This window comes from Nothobranchius furzeri, chromosome 7 (genome assembly GCF_043380555.1).
Source record: "Nothobranchius furzeri strain GRZ-AD chromosome 7, NfurGRZ-RIMD1, whole genome shotgun sequence".
Classification (NCBI taxonomy): Eukaryota; Metazoa; Chordata; class Actinopteri; order Cyprinodontiformes; family Nothobranchiidae; genus Nothobranchius; species Nothobranchius furzeri.
Genome location: NC_091747.1, coordinates 72,160,922 through 72,182,072, shown reverse-complemented (window position 1 = coordinate 72,182,072; position 21,151 = coordinate 72,160,922). Strand labels below are relative to the sequence as shown.

Below are 21,151 nucleotides of genomic sequence, written 5' to 3'. Positions count from 1 at the left end.
GAACAGGCCACTCAGGCAATCGCAGCTCACCTCACACCTTCCTCTCCAACCTCATATCTGAAGGACAAGATGCCTCTCCAGTCCCTTCTGTCTTCCAGGAGCTTCGATCCCATCCAGGCTGAGAGCGCACAGTCGGACAGAAAGACATTTGAGCAGCTGAGACAGGAGTGTCTCGACAAGGGGGTCCTGTTTGAGGATCCAGACTTCCCTGCCTGTGACTCCTCGCTCTACTACAGCCAGAGTGTTCCTGTCCAGATTCAGTGGAAGAGGCCTCCGGTAAGAAAGAGCGGGACTTTTGAAACTGACTTTTTGGGGTTCTAGAGCTGAGAGGGGATGACTGAATCGCGTCGGTGTACTGCCATCAGAAATAATTCATCTAATATAGAGAAACCACACATTTAGAATCACGCTGATGTTGGATCATTGACGTGAAACGTTGTCATCGCAGCCTAAAAACAAGTTCTGCCTGAAAGCTGTGTAAATATAAGCAGTGTAGTTTCCTCTCTGCATGCAGACCGTTCACCCTCGTGAACTTGGCGGTGGAAATGTTCACTCAGGAACGAACAGTTTTAGGTTTTCACCATGAAATCTCTGAAAAGATAAGAAGTTCCACCAGCCGCCTCACCTCACCTGTCACCGTCCCTGGCAGCACCAGCCAGGCTGGGCAGCACCAGCCAGGCTGGGCAGCCCACCACTCACACTGGAGACATTTCTCTTTAGGGCGTAGCTTCAGAGTGAATACTTGCATGTAGCGTGTGTGTGTGAATTATCAGTTTGAACAACTGGGATGCAAAGCTGATTAAGGTGCGCGGAATGTGACCACGCCTATTCAGAATAACCGGTATCTTTTCTTTTTAAATACCAACCAGCCTGCCTCCTTCCCTATGTTTCTGAACGTCCACAGGAAATATGCAAAGACCCAAAGTTTATAGTGGGAGATGCAGACAGGACGGACATCTGCCAAGGACAGCTTGGTGGGTACCTGTGTTCTGTTCTGTCTTTGATGTAAAGACGTTGATTGATGAAGCGTCACGATTGTCTCTGCAGGCGACTGTTGGCTCCTTGCAGCGATTGCTTCTTTGACACTAAAAAAGGACATAATGGCCCGAGTCGTCCCCCGTAACCAGGACTTTGACTATAAATACGCTGGCATCTTTCACTTCCAGGTACAACTTGGTATGAGAACGTGAAGGGTTTCTTAAATGCCAAGATACCTTTATAATGAACCAAGGCATGACTATTCTATTCTATTCTATTCTATTCTATTCTATTCTATTCTATTCATGTGCTCCAAAATAAAAGAGCTATGCAGGAGCTACGTAGTTAGCTTCCTTTGTGGCCTCCTTCCATAAAATAAGTATGTATGGCTCATCGGATGGGTGTCCAATATAGGTCTTCTAGGGCCACCATCCTATGTGTTTTAGTTGTTTTCCTGCTCCAACACAATCCAAATTCAGTGGTTGCATTACCTGTGCAGCAGCTCTGCGGTACGTTTAGTAACCTGCTGATTAAAATCAGCTGTGCTGATGCAGAGAAGCCTCTAAAGCATGCATGACTGTGGCCCTTGAGGACCAGTATGGACATAACTGACTTATAAGATCGATGAGCTGGTCCAGATGCAACCAAACAATATTACTGCCACAATCTCCAAAATCACAGAGCAGCTCATGCAATGCCATTCTAGAAGTCTTTACACCTGTGTGATTGATTACATGTTAAAAATCACCAACAGCAGCTAAATGTACTGTTGATGCACCCAGAGGACAGTTAAACAGTGTTTGCGTCAAAGTAACACCTTTTAGGCCTTTTAGTTTAGTGTTGTTCCCACCGTTGTTTCCAAATGGATCGGTAAAGTTAACTACTCAATAGGAGTGTTTCGGACACGCACTGAAATAGCTCTGTTGTAGAAAGGAGCCGCTTCATCGTTCTGACTAAACTACCGGAACTGGACAGGTTAAAGGGAATCCTGAGGAACGTGAACGTTTCTCAGGCAAGAGCCTTGGCTAAGAACCAGTAAACCTCACCGTTTCAGTCTTCTGTGACCCGCGTCCTCTTTGCTGTCTTAGTTCTGGCAGCACAACAAATGGCTGGACGTGGTGGTGGATGACCGACTGCCGACAGTGAGAAATAATCTCATCATGCTTCACTCCGCCTCCAACAACGAGTTCTGGAGCGCTCTGATGGAAAAAGCCTACGCCAAGTAAAGCATCTGCACTTATGTTCATTTAGGCAGAAAAAAACCTGATAAATACTTATGAAGCCACACTTTCCTATGCCACTGCACCTTATTCATGTTAGCCAGTGAACTTTTCTGTTCCCTTTAGACTAAATGGCAGCTATGAGGCTCTGAAAGGCGGCAGTACCATGGAGGCTATGGAGGACTTCACTGGTGGAGTTGGAGAAACGTATGAAACTAAGAGTGCTCCAGAAAACCTGTTCTTGATCATGAAGAAGGCTCTGGACCGAGGCTCCATGATGGGATGCTCTATAGATGTAAAACACTCAAATATAATCTTTCAATCATTTGTGTCTGACTCAGTTATAATAGGAAGCATAATGGTTCCATTTCTCTCTAGATCACCAGCTCTGCAGAGTCTGAGGCCAAGACCAGTACAGGCCTGGTGAAGGGACACGCCTACTCCATCACAGGCGTGGATGAGGTAGGATCATGGATGTAATTTTCACTTTAGAAGTAGAGGGGACACGGGGAGGGGGGGGAGGGGGTCTTTGCAGTATGCTCTAATGGGAAACAGGCTTTAACACAAACGGTTGTTTTCCGCTTGGTCCTAGAGCTCAACCAGTGTCAATTTCCCCAGTGAGTCGTGGAGGATGGCTGCTTATACTGAGCCAGGATCCTCTGGAGGTTTCTTCCTGTTAAAAGGGAGTTTTCCTCTCCACTGTCGCTGCATGCTTGCTTAGTATGAGGATTGCTGTATAGTCACTGACACTCGTCAGTGACTTGATGCAATTTGCTGGGTTCCTTATATAGGACACATTATTTCTGATTGGCTTAATGAACTGTGAATTGGAATGTTTATTATGTGAAGTGCCTTGAGACGACTCTTGTCGTCATTTGGCGCTATATAAATAAACTTGAATTGAATTGAATTGAATATAGCGTAATATTGTTTTTGGATGGTAAAAAATGCAGGGGTCAAAACTTGACTTTGGAAAAAGAGGGGGGGACATGTCCCCCCTGTCCCCCCCAAAAATTACGTCCATGGGTAGGATGTAGTCCCGCTGGAGAAAGAAAGTCAAACGTAGCTTTGTGTTCTAAGCAGGAATCCTAAACTGGTTGTAAATAATTACAGCAGACTTGTGTGGGAAACAATCTCCTTAAGTTTCGGCGCCTATTAGGTGCACTACGGTAATTAAAACGTTCAAATTTCTCCATGAAAACTCAAATTACACCTCAAGCCACTTAAAATGTTTCTCTGTTTGGAAGATTTTAAAGGTGTGGAACACTACAAAAGATGTTTTACTGATTATTTCTGATTATAGTCGGTCACTCTAAGTTTTTCACGCAAGCTGAACATGAAAATAGTCTCCAACACGTATTTCCTGCATTCGCTTCTGATAGAAAATAGACGATGAATCTCTGGGATAAAAGATCCTGACAGATCTATGTGACAGTCAATGAACGATAATGGACTCCTCCATCTTGACTCGCGATGGGGAAGGCGGTTGTTGCTTTAGTGTTCAGGAAACAACAGAGAACGTCTTGACTAGTAGAAGCTAACCGTTAGCATCAGAAACTCCACCACACAGAACTCCTCAAGGCTTGTTATTTTTGGAGATCGAACAAAAACGTTACAAACCAAACTGAGTCATTGGTAGAGAGGCGCTGCTGTTTTCTAGTCCGAGGCGAGATATCCAAACATCAGGGTGGGAATAAGATTCTAAATCCTGTTGTCTCAAGCTCAGCGTTGAAGTGACTCGTTTTTAGTTCCTGGAAGTGGTGCACCAGGGCTTTTTTTCCCTCTAGAGTACAACTTTAAAGGTTGGTTTATGCTTGACGCGTCCGCGAGGTCCGCACGGCTCCGCGCGGAAAAGTTGCGTCATTTTGCGTCATTTTGCGTCATTTTGCGTCATTTTAACAACCACGCCCCTCCACCGCGTCTCCGCACGGCCCAAGATTTCCGCAACGCGCACCTCGGAAATAACCACGCGGACGGTCGGACGCGGAAAAACATGGCGGACCGGCACGGCAGAGGTTCGTAAATAGAGACATTTGTATGATTCAGCTCTCAGAGATCACCGTGATCAACATGTTGTTAATAATTCTTGGAGAGAAATAGCTCGCACTGTCGGGAAAGACGAGAACGCTGTTAAAAATGCTGGAATGCCATGTTGTAAACAGTGATTTCTACTTCTACTATGGTGTAGTGTTGGATGCATGCCGTAGAGCTCCATGCTGCCCCCTACAGTTTGGGAGAATATTGGCTCACCGCAGAGACGAGCCGCACAAACCATAAACGCTGCGAGTTGTGAAGCGCGTTCCAGCCGCGAGCCGCATCACCGCACGGAAAGTGAATGCGTCAAGCATAAACCAAGCTTAAAAGCATTCATTCCTACCAGAGACCCGTGCAAATGTATTGATTCAATTAGTGAACCAAACCTTCAAAGTTTTAAACTTGTAAAAAGTCACAAAGCTATTTCTATTTGATGTTCAGGTGAGTTTCAGGGGTCAGAAAGTCAAGATGGTCCGGATTAGAAACCCTTGGGGTCAGGTGGAATGGAATGGCCCTTGGAGCGACAAGTAAGAACAAAACATTATTTTAAGTTTTAAAACAGAGAAAAGTGTTGAAGAGAAGTCTTTATTGGGTTTCCTAAGTTTTCACTTAGACTGCTCTGATTTTTTGGGGAGCTTTTTTCTTCGGCACATTTAATAATTCCATTAAAGATCTTCAGAATAAGTTGTGTATCAAACTAATTAAAACAAAAATATCATTTTGAATAGAAATATTCTGCCTTCATGGTCTGCTACTTCAATAACCACACCCAGGGCCTCATTTATCAACCGCACTTACGCACAGATCTGTGCGTATGTCGTGAATAGTAGCTAATTTACGCGTTGTGTGGGATTCATCGTTTTGTACTTGTGTGTGAAAATGTTCCTAAACATAAGAAAACTTCAGACCACGGTAGGAACAGCATCTAGTGGTAGAACGGGGGAGCCGCAACACCGAAGGTCTCAGTCGTCCACACACGTTCCTCATCTATAAATTATTTCACCCATTAGATAAATATTTCAGTGGAAAAACAGACGAGTCTCTAACTGGTGCTAAAACACCCAACGGGAATCTGACATTGTAGAAGGGATTTTGTGTTTTATGTAATCACAATTTTCTCTTCCCATTTTTATGATGCTTTTCATCTTTTTAATGAATTAATATTATTTTTAATTTAGTTTTATTATATTATATTTTAGTCCTTGTGAAATGCCTCCTGATTTTTCTTGAGATGCATCAGATAAAAGAACGTTTCTATATTATTATAAAGGATTTGTCAGAGCGTGCTCTCTGGAGTTAGCGCCTTTCCGTGAGCGCGCTGACAGCAGATCCGTCTGGAGCTGTGCTGGGATTTGGGACTCTTTGTGGAGCGACAGATAAACGGCACAAATCCGATTCCAGTTCATATTCTGTTTTACAACTACCAGAACCCCCACCCCACCCCCCCACCCCATTTTAAGTCGGAATATGGCGCTATGTGCCCTGATTGCAATGACAATATAGAGAAAACTAACAGTTTATCTATTTTTATTCCACAATCCACATTGGTAGCAGTTGTCATAAATTATTTCAGAAATTCAGAACTGCTCTGGTGCTCCACCTGCAGCCTGACTCCGTACCAGAGGCCAGGGGCGGATTAAGGACTGAAGAACATCCGGGGCTTAACACACGCACGCACGCACACACACGTGACACGCACTAGTCTACATCATATATATTTGTCTTGTACCACATAATTTTTAATCTGAAGCTACATATTAAGCATTTTCAGGGCAGAGTATTGTTCCTGTTAGTGTTTAGTGTGAGATGATAGTAAATATTCCCGTTCTTTCTCCATCAACTTTACCTGATAAGCTAACTTTAGGCAAACCAGCAGCACAACAAATATTTTCAAATAAGACTCACAAACCTGAGTCAACACCAGTCTCATCAAAGCTGGGGTTCTGTCGCCGTACTTTTGGTCTAAAAAACGTCCTTATGTCCATCTTCACTCATGCGTTTCAGGCAGAGAGTGCAGAAGAAGCCGGCTGCTGAAGGGCTTCTTCTTCAGTGGTGGAGGCTCAGGCAGGCTGTATACAAACTACTGCCAGCTGCTCCCTCTCTATTGGACTTTGGTACTGCATGTTACTTCCGCGATTTAGATCCGGGGCTTTTCATAAAACATCCAGGGCTTCAGCCCAAGTAGCCGGGCCTAACGCCGCCCCTGCCAGAGGCCGGTGACCCAATGCCGGTAACCTGGAAGTGTCAGTGGATCTGCCACTGGAGCTCAATAACACGGATTCGTCTGGGGGAGCAATAAAAATGATGGAAAAATAAATGAATTAATGCTTCTAATTGCATTACACTGTATACACATGGAGTGACTGGGAAATGTGTTCGTAAACCGCTCGAAATATTTGAAATATTTCGATCTGCCAGAGGTGCCGCTTCAGGCTGGTAGAGCCAGTCATTTCTCTGGCAGGTGCCACCCGGAAGTGTTGGGGGCTGCCACAAATTGCGCTCGGTCCTGCTGGAACCGCACAGGGTAGTTTTTTTTTTTTTTTTAGAAACATACAAGGCATCTTTAGTAACAACAAAAGAAAAACAAATAAGAAACTTAAAAAGAGGCACTTATATCACAAAGTAAAAACATTGTTACAAGATTAAACATTTTTCTGCAGCACGACAAATGGCTTTTGCAGTTGCGTTGGAATTTTTTATACGAGTCAAAGTGGGCACAGGGTAGTTTTATCATCAGACGAGAGGAAGGTGCGTACATAAATCAGGTTTTTGACCGTTTGTATGAACATCCTAAATTTCGTTCACAGGAAGAAATTTTTGAATTTTTCTACGAACATTTGATGAATGAGGCCCCTGGACTTTCTAAAGCTCCTAACACCAAAAAGATTTAGTCAATAAAAGAAAAACGACTGGCTTAGTTCTGTTGTGCTACAGCGGGTCCTCGTTTTCATGTCCCATCTAACTGGCATTCTGTGTCTCTCAGTTCCAGAGAATGGAATTATGTGGACAGTGCTGAGAAAAGCCGTCTCCAGCAGAATTCGTCTGATGACGGGGAGTTCTGGTGAGGTTGAAAGCAACACGCCTGATTTAACATTTCATTATTTCTCCATATTTGACACATAATGTGTCTACCTGCCTTTCAAAGGGACACGAGCCAGGTAGACAGGAAGTGTGGGACTCCATTTTCAGCATAACATCACCTTTACATGAAAAACACCCGGGACATGCCTTACACGTATGCAAAAAACTTGCATTTAACTGTTGTTGTAGGGGGACGAGTGCTTTCTGTGGTCTGTGCTTATGCACCAACCTTCAGCTCAGACTACCCACCCTTCTTGGAGATCTTGGAGGGGGGGCTGGAGAGCGCTCCTTCCGGTGACTCCCTCGTTCAGCTGGGGGACTTTAACGCTCACGTGGGCAACGACAGTGAGACCTGAAGAGGTGTGGTGGGGAGGAACGGTCCCCCTGATCTGAATCCGAGCTGTGTTTTGTTATTGGACTTCTGTCTTAGTCATGGATTGTCTATAATAACCACCATGTTCAGACATAAAGGTGTCCCTATGTGCTCTTGGCACCAGGATACCTTAGGCCACAGCTCGATGATCGACTTTGTTGTCGTTTTGTCTGATCTGTAGACACTCGGGGGAAGGTGGAGAGTTGGCTTCGATGGTGGGGGAAGATGCCGGTCAGACCTAGTAGGCCCAAAAGTATTATGAGGGTCTGCTGGGAATGTCTGGCGGTGTCTCCTGTCAGAAGAAGTTTCAATTCTCACCTTCGACAGAACTTCCAAAATGTTCCAGGGGAGGCTGGGGACATTGAGTCCGAGTGGGCCATGTTTCGTGCTTCCATTGTTGAGGCGGCCGACCAGAGCTGCGGCCGCAGGGTTGTCTGTGCCCGTCGTGATCCCCGACCCCGCTGGTGGACGCACTGAAGATAGAGTCCTAAAGTGTCGTTTTGGCCTGTAGTACGCCAGAGGCAGCAGATGGAAGCATGAAAGTCTGGGCCGCTCACGCTCATCCGCACAGAGGGGATGCATCTCACTGCACACACACACACACACACACACACACACACACACACACACACACACACACACACACACACACACACACAGACTAATGTTTACTTAATGTTTGCCCTGATGTTGTGTTTTGAATGCAGGATGGAGTTTGAGGACTTTAAAAAGAACTACGACAAAGTTGAAATCTGCAACATGACTCCTGATGCTCTCAGTGATGACACAATGTACAAGTGGACGATCAACACATTTGAGGGCAACTGGATTCGTGGCTCCACCGCTGGAGGCTGCAGGAACTACATTGGTACTAGAACGTTTCCTTAGATCTGTACATATTTTGATATCTCACGGTGAAATTTTTGACTAAAATTTTTGCATCAAACTATCTTGCAGACACTTTTTGGACCAACCCTCAGTTTAAGCTGGAGCTGAAGGATGCTGATGATAACCATCATCTGTGTAGTGTGGTGATTGCTTTAATGCAAAAGAACAGACGAAAACTAAGGAAAGAAGGCTTGGACTTGGAGACCATTGGCTTTGCTATGTATCAGGTCAAAGACAATACTCAGCACCTTTGGACTTATGAAGCCCATGGACCTTGGGCTTTATTTCATTTCAATTTTATAATTTCTCTGTAGTGTTTTGAAGGTGGCGTGTAAGATCTTGGAAAAAACATTCAATTCCAAGGTCCTACCCCTATTCTCAACTTCCCCCTAGAGACACAGAATTTGTTGGTCACAGCAAATGCTATAACATTATAACATTATTATAACATATTGTTGGCACCTTTTCTGCCATAATTCCTAACATAACACACCTTCATCACTATAAAACAATTTAGTATGCTAGCATATATAGCTAGCATAAATCACAGCAGCACAGAATCAATGGCAATCTGGGGAATCCTCCTAACCATTGACTTGAAACTCCCATTTCAAGCAATATGGCAAAAAAACCCTCCAGAGAGATCTCTTCTACCCGACATTTATCTAGCGATCTATTATTGCGTTAAAATACCCACACTAGACCTTATTTTTTTGCCTTCTCATTCAGGCTCCAGATGACGACGACCACATGGGAAAGGACTTCTTCCGCTACAATGCATCCAAGGCTCGTAGCAGGACCTACATCAACATGCGGGAGGTGGCAGAGCGCTTCAGCCTGCCCCCCGGTAAATACCTGCTGGTCCCCACTACCTTCCAACCACACCAAGAGGCTGACTTCCTCATCCGCATCTTTTCTGAGAAGAAGGCCGGAGCTGTGTGAGTATTCAGTGATCCAACAAGCGATCGTTTTATACCCCAATTAGAAATCTAAAAGAACAATGCTCATTAGGTCATATTGTTGCACCGGTACTGGTTTTAGATTGGGAAAAAATATATGTACCTTGTTTTAAGAGCATTTGTTTACATTTCATAGAGAGATGGGGACCACTGTTGATGCTGATCTGCCAGATGTAAGAAAAACATGATACTGGTAATTAATCACCCCGTCAGTCAGTTATTCCTGTTTGTTCTAACGCCGTGTTCTTTCCACCAGCCACCCATGCCCAGCCCTCCAGAAGAGGAAACAAGTGAAGAGAAAAGCCTGAGAAGACTTTTTGAGCAGCTGGCTGGTTCGGTAATAAACATGTACAAAAACGTTTATGTATTTGGGAAATGCTTTTGACCAAAGCAGCTTGCAAATGTGAATGTGACTAATTACCACTGAGCTAAGAAAAAAATTACGTATTTGATGCTGGTCACTAAGGGTAGCCATTAGAGCTCAACAAACAAAGGAGTAATGTGTGTTCCTTTAGGCTGATTAAAGACTAGAAATGAGGTCTGAGATCTGTGTTTGAGATGAAGCATCTGAGGTGGGAATGACATATAGCGCTGGGTATTGTCAGCATAACAGATGATCTGGCCCGCAGAAGTGGGCTGTATGGCACAGAGAAAGAGGCCAAGTACCAGCGGTGTGACCAAGTCACTACTTCGCTAGTTACAAGTAGGTCGAGTCAAGTCCAAGTCAAAGACAACCAAGTCCAAGTCGAGTCCAAAGTCAATTATACCAAAGTCAATTATAGTCAATTTAAAGTCCTTAACTTAAAAATTTCAAGTCATTATCAAGTTATCTGTCAAACTTCAATTTAACGACGATGATAATAAATAAATTCCAGAAATAAAGCTTCTTAAAGCTTCGTTTATTCGCTCAAACAAACAGAAAAGGCAACTGAAGCTGATAATAAACAAAGTGCTGCTGCATTTAACAGTAAAAGATCAAACCCAGAGCGAAGAATGATTCATGATTTTTGTCCATGTCGCGCCACTTTTGTGCTAAAATATCAAATATGCTTAAGTCATCAAGTCAACAGATGCAAGTCAATTCAAGTCACAAGTCAATGGCGTTCAAGTCTGAGTCAAGTCATAAGTCTTTATAGATTTTATCAAGTCAAGCCAGAAGTCATTATATATATATATAATAGTATAATAATAATGACTGAAGTCCAAGTCACGTGACTCAAGTCCACACCTCTGCCCAGTACTGAGCTTTGGGGAGCCCCTTTGTTGATGTTTTGTTCTGTAGAAATGTAACCAAACCAGGTTAAACCCATTGCGTTTACATGCGCACCAGAAAACCAAAACATTGCCCTGAAAAGACCCACATCTTTATTTATTTATTTTTAATGCATGTAAACGTGTTAATCTGGCTGAAAGTAAATTGGTTCTAATCGAGCTGAAGCACCCAGAAAATGCGGTAGCAATCCGAATACACTCTGCATGTAAACGCGTCAGCCGAGCTAACACAGGTAGGACGCTCGCATTCTGCAAGTAACAAGACTGCGGAAGCGGTCTTCTGACAAGACCGTCCTCACAAAGCAACACACGTAACACCATAAAACAGTACGTACGTACTAGGGATGTAAGAAAATATCGATACGGCAATATATCGTGATATTTTCTCCAACAATATTATATCGATATTCAAAAGCCGTGTATCGGAAATATTGATATGGCAATATATCGTGATATTTTTTCCTGCGATTATTACATTGATATTCAAAAGCCGTGTATCTAATTCTTGAAAGAATTTACATGCAAACTTTTGTGTATTTTCTTTTCGTTTTGTGCAATACAATCGCCACCCGCTAGTTGGCAGTAGTGTGCAACGGGTTTTGTTTCCACCGTTGAACTGTAAATCCCTCCATCAAGGTTCAGATACCTCATGTTAAACATGTTACGTATCAGTTTGGACTGTTTATTGAACATTCTTACAATAAATTATGTAAAAAAAATTGCTTGTAACGTCTGACTGAACGTATCGCAATATATCGCAATATATGGTATCGTCTCCCCTGTATCGTGATATGTATCGTATCGCCAGAATTTCAAAAATACACATCCCTGGTACGTACCAAATAAGCTGCGCTGCTGCATTGTTGTTGTACATTCCTTCAGCCATTGTGCACTTCTGTCTGCTTCACTCACGCCAGCTTCTGTTCACTGGTTGTGTTGCTATGAGCTAACCGTAAGAATGCCGACATGAAAAGAGGCATGTCGCCACCTACTGTACCGGAGTGGAAAGAACTTTATTTCAAAGGCCAGTTTTCTAATGCGCATGTAAACTAGGATAATGACTCCCAGCTTATTATAATAAGATCGACCTGGATAGACTTAGATGTCAGTCAGTACTCATGTAACCCCACTGACTGAAAGACAGACTAGGAAGGTACGATCCAAACAGAATCTCAGCCTATGTGTTGCTAAAGTTTCCACTCTTAATGCAGAAAAATTAAGTCCTACCTCAGCTGGGCCGCTCCTAGGAGCTAAAACCACCATGACGCACCAGTAGTGGTATCTTACATTCGATTTTTAAATTTAATATCTGATGTGCTTTATTATCAATATAATTTGGTTTTTAGATGCTTTATTCTTATACACCACTCACACACTATAAATCAATGCAGAACTATGCCCTAGGAAAGACTGGGACAATACATAAGAGTTTATTGACATAACCTCTGTACACAAAGAAGGGGAACTTGGACTTCATGCGTATCAGTGGAGTACAGATGTTCCCCTCTGTGACAGCTAGTCTGTTACCAACCTTCTGTTCATCCCAATAAATGAATCATGCGTTGCAGGACATCTTGACACATTTACACATGCGTGGCTCCTTGATCATTTTTCCAATACCGGAATAAAATAACATGAACATTTAAATGTTAACACACACACACAACACAACAGGTGAGCCAGGAAACTGGCTTGGACGGATCAGCAGATGGTGTGTAGATGTAACTTTTATTTTCTCTTTCATGTTGCTGCATCTCCAGGATAACGCTATCAGTGTCAGAGAGCTGCAGCAGATGCTGAACGGTGTTCTCAGCAGGAGTAAGTTGAAGAAAAACTTAATTTTCTACAAATTTTTGTCTGACAGTTTGCAAGGAGGGTGAAGTGTCTTGCTCAAGGACACAACTGAGACACACAATTAGAATCAGGCCACTGCTTACAGAACAAACTCTGACCTCCTGAACCACCAACAACTTAACAGCGAAGAAAACAGAACATCTGAACTGGCAGCCAATGAATTTATAAAACAAAACCAAGGCTTTTGGGCAGTATACAGCCAAACGCAGACTGTTAATGCTTTATAAGTTTGACATGAGTTGTTTACATGTTTATTTTTTGCCTTCATCCATTCTGATGGAGACTGTCTTTCTTTATGGACAAAATCAACAAGCTTACATCCAGCGTCTCTCCCTCGGCTCTATCTCTGCCCCTTCCAACACCAACCCGACCCTTGATAGCTTTGCTCCTGTTTCTTTGCCCGAGCTAACCAAACTACTCTGTAAACTTTTGCATGTCCCCTCGACATCTTACCCTCGTCTTTGTTTAGAAATGCCTTTCAGTCCTCTCTGTAACAAATGATTGTCTGGTTTCTGGTCAGGTCCCTGCTTATATTAAGAACGCTGTAATCCACTCACTTCTTAAAAAACCGAGTCTTGACCCCTCTCTCCGTAGAAATTTCAGACCCATCTCTAAACTTCCGTTCATCTCCAAGATCTTGGAAAAGGTTGTGGCTAAACAACTCACAGCTGCTCTTGATGAACATAACATCTATGATAGCTTCCAGTCAGGTTTTCGTAGAGCTCATTCTACTCTAATGAGCTTTGAAAGAAAAGCGTCCGGACTTCTTTGAGTTGCTTGAAGACGTTTCACCTCTCATCCAAGAGGCTTCTTCAGTTCTAAGGTCAAATGGTGGAGAGTCCCAGATTTAAACCCAGTGGGATTTTCCCCCCAAAAGGGAACAAAAGGCCCCCCGATGATCTTCTACATAAACACATGAGCCAACTCAAGCAACTCAAAGAAGTCCAGGCGCTTTTCTTTCAAAGCTCATTAGACTACAATGACCTGGATGACTGAGAACCTTCGCAGACAGCTCATTCTACTGAAACCGCTCTTCTTAGGGTCTGTGCTGGGGCCTCTACTGTTCCTCTTCTATCTGCTTCCTCTTCAGCTCACCCTGAGCTGCTTTAAAGGAATCTCCTACCATCTTTATGCAGATGACATCCAACTGTGCATATCCTTTGAGCCCCATGAGATGTCTAAGCTGCAGCTGTTGCACACCTGCTTAGACTCTATTAAACCTGGATGGCTGGGAGCTTTCTACAGCCGAATGAAGATAAGACTGTGATCCCTATGTGAGGATTAAATAGTTATTTAAAAATATGATACAAATGGAAAAAGTAAAAATGGTGAAAAACGTGAGGAAAGGGAAAAACTAAATAAGAAAAAGATAATCAGAGGATCCCGGGAAAGGCAGAATTGGTAGGAAGAACAGAATGAGGAAACGGTAATGATGAAGAAATAACCAAAGATCATGCAAACACCAGTCTGAACAGATGAGGTTTTCAGATGCTTTTTAAAGGAGACCACTGAGTCCACTAATCTCAGGCTCAGGGCGAGAGAGTTCTAGAGATTAATTATAACAGCTTGTCGCAGTGGGCAGACAACAGATACAGCATTGTTGCACATAGCAAATTGCACATTTTTCCATTTTATAGTGTCTTTTGTGATGTTTGGTTGCATTTTTTCTTCAGGAAAAGAGATCAAATTTGATGGCCTGAGTCTCAGTACCTGTCACAGCATCATCAATCTAATGGATGTATCCTTACCACTTATAGCAGTAGACCGCAGAACATATAAGTGAATGTAGATTTTCGCCAACGTGTTTTTGTCTTGAATGATTTATAAAAGTATGAAATCCTAACACGTTCCTTAATGGTAAACCAGGTGGACAACACGGGGAAGCTAGAATTCCAGGAGTTCAAGGTGTTCTGGGAAAAGATGAAGAAGTGGATTGTGTGTATCGATTCATGTGGTTAAGTTAGAATGGGATGGAAAAACGTTTGGGAGCAAAGCTCCTAGTTTCTTAGGTAAAAACAAACTTGTTGTTGCAGATGCTTTTCCTGGCCTTTGACACAGACCGCTCAGGAAAGATGTCCTCCTATGAGCTTCGTAATGCTCTGAAAGCTGCAGGTGAGTAACCAGAAAATTTACAATTTATCCATTTATCTGATAGTTTTTGTTAACTGTGCTTCATTTTTCTTGGCAGACATATTACATTTGATCTGGTTTATAATTCATGTTATTTTGCAAGAATGTGACTGACTTCCACCACTCCACTCATGCTTGATGATGTGGAGCTTGCATGCAGCTGCTCAGTCATACAAACCCACTCCATGAAGCTGACTTTGAGCAGCATCTCTCTGTAGAAGTAATAATTACATCCTATCAGGGATGTGTATTTTTGAAATTCTGGCGATACGATACATATCACGATACAGGGGAGACGATACGATATATCGCGATATATTGCGATACATTCAGTCAGACGTTACAAGCAATTTTTTTTACTGAATTTATTGTAAGAATGTTCAATAAACAGTCCAAACTGATACGTAACATGTTTAGCAGGGATGTGTATTTTTGAAATTCTGGCGATACGATACATATCACGATACAGGGGAGACGATACGATATATCGCGATATATTGCGATACATTCAGTCAGACGTTACAAGCAATTTTTTTTACTGAATTTATTGTAAGAATGTTAAATAAACAGTCCAAACTGATACGTAACATGTTTAGCATGAGGTATCTGAACCATGATGGAGGGATTTACAGTTCAATGGTGGAAACAAAACCTGTTGCACACTGCTGCCAACTAGTGGGTGGCGATTGAATTGCACAAAACAAAAAGAAAATACACAAAAGTTTGCATGTAAATTCTTTCAAGAATTAGATACATGGCTTTTGAATATCAATGTAATAATCGCAGGAAAAAATATCACGATATATTGCCATATCAATATTTCCGATACACGGCTTTTGAATATCGATATAATATTGTTGGAGAAAATATCACAATATATTGCCGTATCGATATTTTCTTACATCCCTACATCCTATCTAAATAGCTTCCGTGCAGATCTCTTTTTGGAGAACATAATTTTACATCCTTTAGGACTCGGAATTGCTCTGACTTCAGCCTAAAACAATGTGGACTGCTGCTTTTTTTCCAAAATGTTCCGGTGATGTAAAAATGTATAAATCACATTAAATTAAACAAAATGTAAGTTAGGAGACGAGCTGATTTAGGTCAGCATTAGCAGCAGCCCACATTGCTCTGGGCTACATGTTTTAGAGTTTAGCTTATCGGCTCCGAGTGACCACACTCAAAAGGGGCCACCAAGGAAGAAAGTGGAAAATAAAAACATGACCAAGTCACTGACACTAGTCAATGACTTGAATGTAGCCTTCGTCAGGTAGCCAAACTCCCTGACGAAGGCTACATTCACCGAAACGCGTTGGAGTTTTTAAAAAGGCCACATGTGACTTAGCCATTACAACAAAGGCTTTTTCACTTTTTCTATTTGAGAGTGCCTTGGAGTGTCTCTTGTTTTGTTGAATCCAGAAAGCGCTCCTTTATAAAAGTTCTTTAGGTGAAAATATGGCGTAAGCAGAACTGCAGACCATAACTAAAGCTGTGAAACCGGTACTACAACTAACATATAATTCAAACCAATAGAGATCAGGTAGGAAGGCTAAGCAGGAGTTGGTGGCAAAAATGAGGGAGATAACAGAAAGTGGTCAGCCAGGAATAGCTAAGTATGTGAAAGCACTGATTAAACTATTAAAACTGACCGTGAAACAGGTCAAATGAACTAGAAATCTACCACGTCATGCGGTACAGTCGGGATTTCCGTCTTTTTTCTGATTGGTCATTTTTGAGCTGCCTAGTCCCGCCCCTCAAGTGCCTCTCTGCCTGTGAGTTACCAGACTCATTCTCTACTGAGACAAGCTAAGACTTGAACACATGGTATTAAATACATGACATGCTATTTATATATAGCTTAACAAAAGCTTTCTTTGGGTATTGGATAATATTTGTGAATGATGGATGGAGGATCTTCAGCTTTTAGTCTGCCAAGAACAGCTCAACATCACTCAAATCTGCAATGGCATTGTACCGTGATGCAAAATGACGTGCAGAAAGTGGTCAGCCAGGAATAGCTAAGTATGTGAAAGCACTGATTAAACTAATAAAACTGACCGTGAAACAGGTAAAAGGATCTACAAAAAAACAGCACTGGACTAAAACTGGAAGACTAACAGAATATAAATGAAACACTGAGTAGCGAACTAGCCAGTCAGGAGATACTAAAAAATTTTAAGCAAAAAATGTGAAATCTGTATGGCTGTGAGCTTGATTTCAGACATCTATGGAAACAGGTCTGATACAAACACTGGAAGGCTGGTGTTCAGATTTACTGATAAGATGGGAATGGGGCAAAAATATCCTCCATTGGCTCTCCAATGCCAAAACCTTGGCTGAGCAAAAACAGCGCAAAGACCTGTCTCACATTTATCAAAACACCTCTTGATGATCCCAACGACTTCCGGGTTAATTATCCTTGGAATAATGAGACAAAGCAGAAGCCTCTGGTTGGCGTGTCTGGTTCCATCTGGCGTTCAGCCTGGGGCACACCAGAGATGGAAGCGCCGCGGTTTTGGGAAGTTAAATGGTCACCCAGGACGCGTCGGGACTTGAGAACAGGAAGTGACTCTATTGTTTATGCGTGATCAGACTTGCCGCTGTGTTTTGTGAGACTCTAATTCATTAAAAATGGGTAAGCACGCTATTTATTAGCATATTTTAAGATCAACAGTACTTTAAAGTTATCAAAACTGTGACTGGCTTTGTGCCGTAAAGCAGTTCTGTCTGTTGTAAAGTACTCCACAATGTTGTAAACAGCACCGTGGCGCTTGAAATCGAACTAGCGCCTATCTTCAGCCGCGCCTCGGCACGGCGCTTCTGGGCTGCAGCTCGCTGCTCCCCGTGTAGCCACTCTCATTAACTACAATGGCTTCTATTTAACATGACGGTGCAACGCTGCGCTTCTGTCTTCGATGTGCCCTAGGCTTAAAACACTGAATCCTCATAGCAACGGTCAGACATGGCGGTAGTAGTGTGATGGTCTGGGGCTGCTCTGTTGCTTCAGGAACTGAACCACTTGCTAGAAGGGATGGAACCATGAATTCTGTTCGCTAGCAGTACATGTTGAAGGATGATATCTGACCTTTGACCTCAAACAGGCCGCTCATATCGGAAAACCCTCCAATGTGGCTGAATTATGAGAATTCTGTTATAAGAGTGGGGAAAATTCCCCCATAGTGCTGAGAGAGACGCTGTTCTGAAATATTTAAGTCAGAAAAGCAAAAACAGTTAGTCTGTAAAGGGGAAAAACACTTTACCTGTACTTTTATCCACGTGGTGTACATCAGCTGACACCTTCATTTTGTTTCATTATTATTCCTAAAAGTACTTGTAATTAAATTCTACTAACAGTCTTGGAGGAATGATTGCAGAAATAATCCCAGCTGTACATCCGGGTAAAACTTTCTGCTTCACTCCCATGAAGGCATGCAACTGAACAACAGGCTACTGCAGCTGGTTGGCTTGAGGTTTGCTGACGATGACTATGAAATTGACTTTGATGACTACCTCACCTGCATTGTCCGTTTAGAGAACATGTTTAGTAAGTGAAAGACACAAATAAACATTTCTTGGAAAGAATTTTGTATTTAGATGAACTTTAATAGCTGATGAAGTCATTATTCCCATGTAGGAGTTTTCCAGGCGCTGGACACATCCAACAAAGGGAAAGTGAACATGAACATCATGCAGGTAAATGTCAATCAAATCAATCAATCAATCAATCAATACTTAATTAATCCCAGAGGGAAATTAGAGTTTCAGTAAACACAATTCAGAGATCAGACATACATGGGCAAGACACACAACAAGAATTGGTGACTGGTCATTCGCAACCCGAGTCGCGCTACCTTAATGGAGATCAGAGTGTTACATGAGGATTGGTTCAGGTGGAGGGAAAAAAGGCACTTCAGAGTTACTCTCCCACCAGGAGGGTAGCTTTGCTCTACAAGAATACACCTCAACAAATATGCAAGACTTCAGACAACACAACATAACATGAGACTCCAATAGGAAGGCAGGGGGGTGGGGTGGCTGGGATCCTGTTCCCCCCAGCGAGAGCAGCCATCTACGGCGCTCATCTACTGTACAGTCACAGGTGGGAGGGAGATCTTGGGAGAAGCGAAGAGCACATTGACTCCTGCAGATTGATGACCTCGCCAAGCTGAAGTCCACCAATCCGATGGTGGGGGGTTCACAGCATCAGTCTGCATTTCTTCGTGGGGGTTTGTTGCTTGCCGCTCAAGGCTACCAGGACGTCAGTTTCAGATAACAAGAACTTGTTTGGGTCAGGATGAGATAATTTTCCTCTCTGCCTCCAGTCTTTAGACTGATCATTCCAGTCCTTCAGTGAAGCCAATTTTGGGTTTTTTAAACCTGTCCATACCGTCCGGTGACTCTCTCCAAGATGACATCCATTTTGTGCACTAATACCGGTATCGCAGCTAGAACATTGTCCAGCTTACAAGTCACCTCGAGTAACGTCCCAGTCTGTGAGGTCTCCACACGGACGGTGCTTTCCGTGGGTGCGGGTCGCCCTCCAATCCCTCCCGTCTTCCCAAATTTCCAGAAAACCAGATATCCTCCCACTCTAATCAGGAGAAATCCAGTGATCATCAGGCCGAATATCCACACGTCTTCAATATCCTCAATGGACAGCTGGCTGAGGCATATGATCTTCCACTCCTTCCAGGAATCCAGCATATACCCCACCGGGTGCGTCCCCTGTGAACATGTGGGAGCCCCCTGCTCCGTTCTCATTGTTGAAAAAATCTTATCGATCGCATCGAATGACCAGTTTATCAAATCCATGGTTAGTAAAAATAGAGTTCTTCAGAAGAAATGCAGAGAAGCGCTCTGTGGGCAGACAGGACAAAGAGCCTTGGGAAAAAAAAGATAAGGGAGCGAAAGAGAGAAGCGTCTGTACTCCTCGAGTGCTGAAGAAGATGTACATGAATGTGACCTAATAAAACCCAATAGATGAGTATTTAGATCCTAATTCTGTGATCTCTCAAACAACTTTTTGTTCTTTATTTATTTTTAGTCTTGATGTTTTTGAAGCTATTACCTGCAGATTGGTTTTAATCGACTGCACTAACACTCCACTTTCCCTTACAGTTCCTCATGTTGTCAATGAATGTCTGATGGAGGAGCGAAATGCAAACAGGTGCTGGGAAAGAAGCAGAGGATTTTTTTTTCTTGTTCATTTTTAAGTCACTTTCCATCCAGTTTACAAATGTGGAAAACTGTCTAAACCAATCTGTTTACATGCTGTGGGTTCAACTCTGAACTGTGCAGTCTGGATCATGTTGAACTAAATTTCTCTGTAAACCTTTGAATACAAATACATTTTTAATCGAAAGTGTTTTTATTTTTGTTAAAAATCAGGCCGATATAACTTCTTTCAGGGGCTCAGGCTCCGTTAGAATGAGCAACATAATCTTAAAAACATTTTGAATAGAGATGTTCCATGTTTTGCCCCAATCCAAGTCAGTCATTTGTTTTTATAATAATAATAATAATAATAATAATAATAATAATGAAAATAACTGTATTTATACAGTATTCAAACAAAGTGCTGTGCAACCACAGAGAAAATATAACGCAAGTAAACAATACAAACAACAGCATGGATGAGTTAAATGCAACAAACCAATTTCACCAGTGTGTGGCAACTTTAACTTTAAAGCTAGGTACAGTAGGAACCAACACTTTTTAACAATTTGACTTAGAGGCAAAAATATAGTTTCTAAAAATCTGTTTATTACTATATTTCTACTAATGATGATGCAGGACAAATGATTATAAATGGTGATTTAAGGTAATATCAACTGAGACAATGAATAAACTCTGATGAAATATGATGTTAGATGTTCTTAAAAGCCTGATTAAGTGACTTAGAAAATATGCGATGTCTGGGTTTATAAAATAAATCTGGTTGAAATTTTATGAGGTTTAACGAGTTGTAAAATGAATAATAAACCATCCAATTCCAATGCAGAGTTACGGTACCCGTGTGAATGGAGGCTTCTTGGTGATCCGGCTGGCCCATGTCTTCCCGTCAAGCGAGTAGCTCGACTTCTAGATGTCACAGGCCTTATTCCTCTTAATCTGCATCAGCTGGTTAGAGATAGCCTCTTGGGTCTGCAGGCAGACCGTTTCATGTCTGTTGAGTTGTTTAGCAGATTTAAACGTTTAAAGATTGGCTGATTCTGAAAAAGGATGTTTCTTATTCCGCTAAAAACTTATTCCACAGAAAACGGATGGTAATTTAGCATAAGCTGGAAACTTTTGCAGGAACTGCTGAATATAGGAAGGGTCTCCTCTTTTAAAGGTTCTTTGTTTATAAGTTTTGGACT

The 21,151-nt window shown here is 42.4% G+C and overlaps 1 protein-coding gene across 1 annotated transcript; it reads left to right on the top strand.

The window, feature by feature from the left end:
* The first annotated feature begins 46 nt into the window (after positions 1-46).
* On the top strand, positions 47-20,154 carry capn9 (calpain 9). The gene is made up of 20 exons (XM_015954371.3): positions 47-276; positions 905-974; positions 1,048-1,166; positions 2,067-2,200; positions 2,325-2,493; positions 2,577-2,660; positions 4,674-4,759; positions 7,216-7,293; positions 8,394-8,554; positions 8,644-8,801; positions 9,304-9,512; positions 9,670-9,706; positions 9,790-9,870; positions 12,566-12,623; positions 14,333-14,397; positions 14,526-14,594; positions 14,693-14,771; positions 18,220-18,336; positions 18,427-18,485; positions 19,911-20,154. The coding sequence occupies exons 1-20, from the start codon at positions 70-72 to the stop codon at positions 19,935-19,937; spliced, it is 2,067 nt and encodes a 688-aa protein (XP_015809857.1). The 5' UTR covers positions 47-69; the 3' UTR covers positions 19,938-20,154.
* Positions 20,155-21,151: the final 997 nt, after the last annotated feature.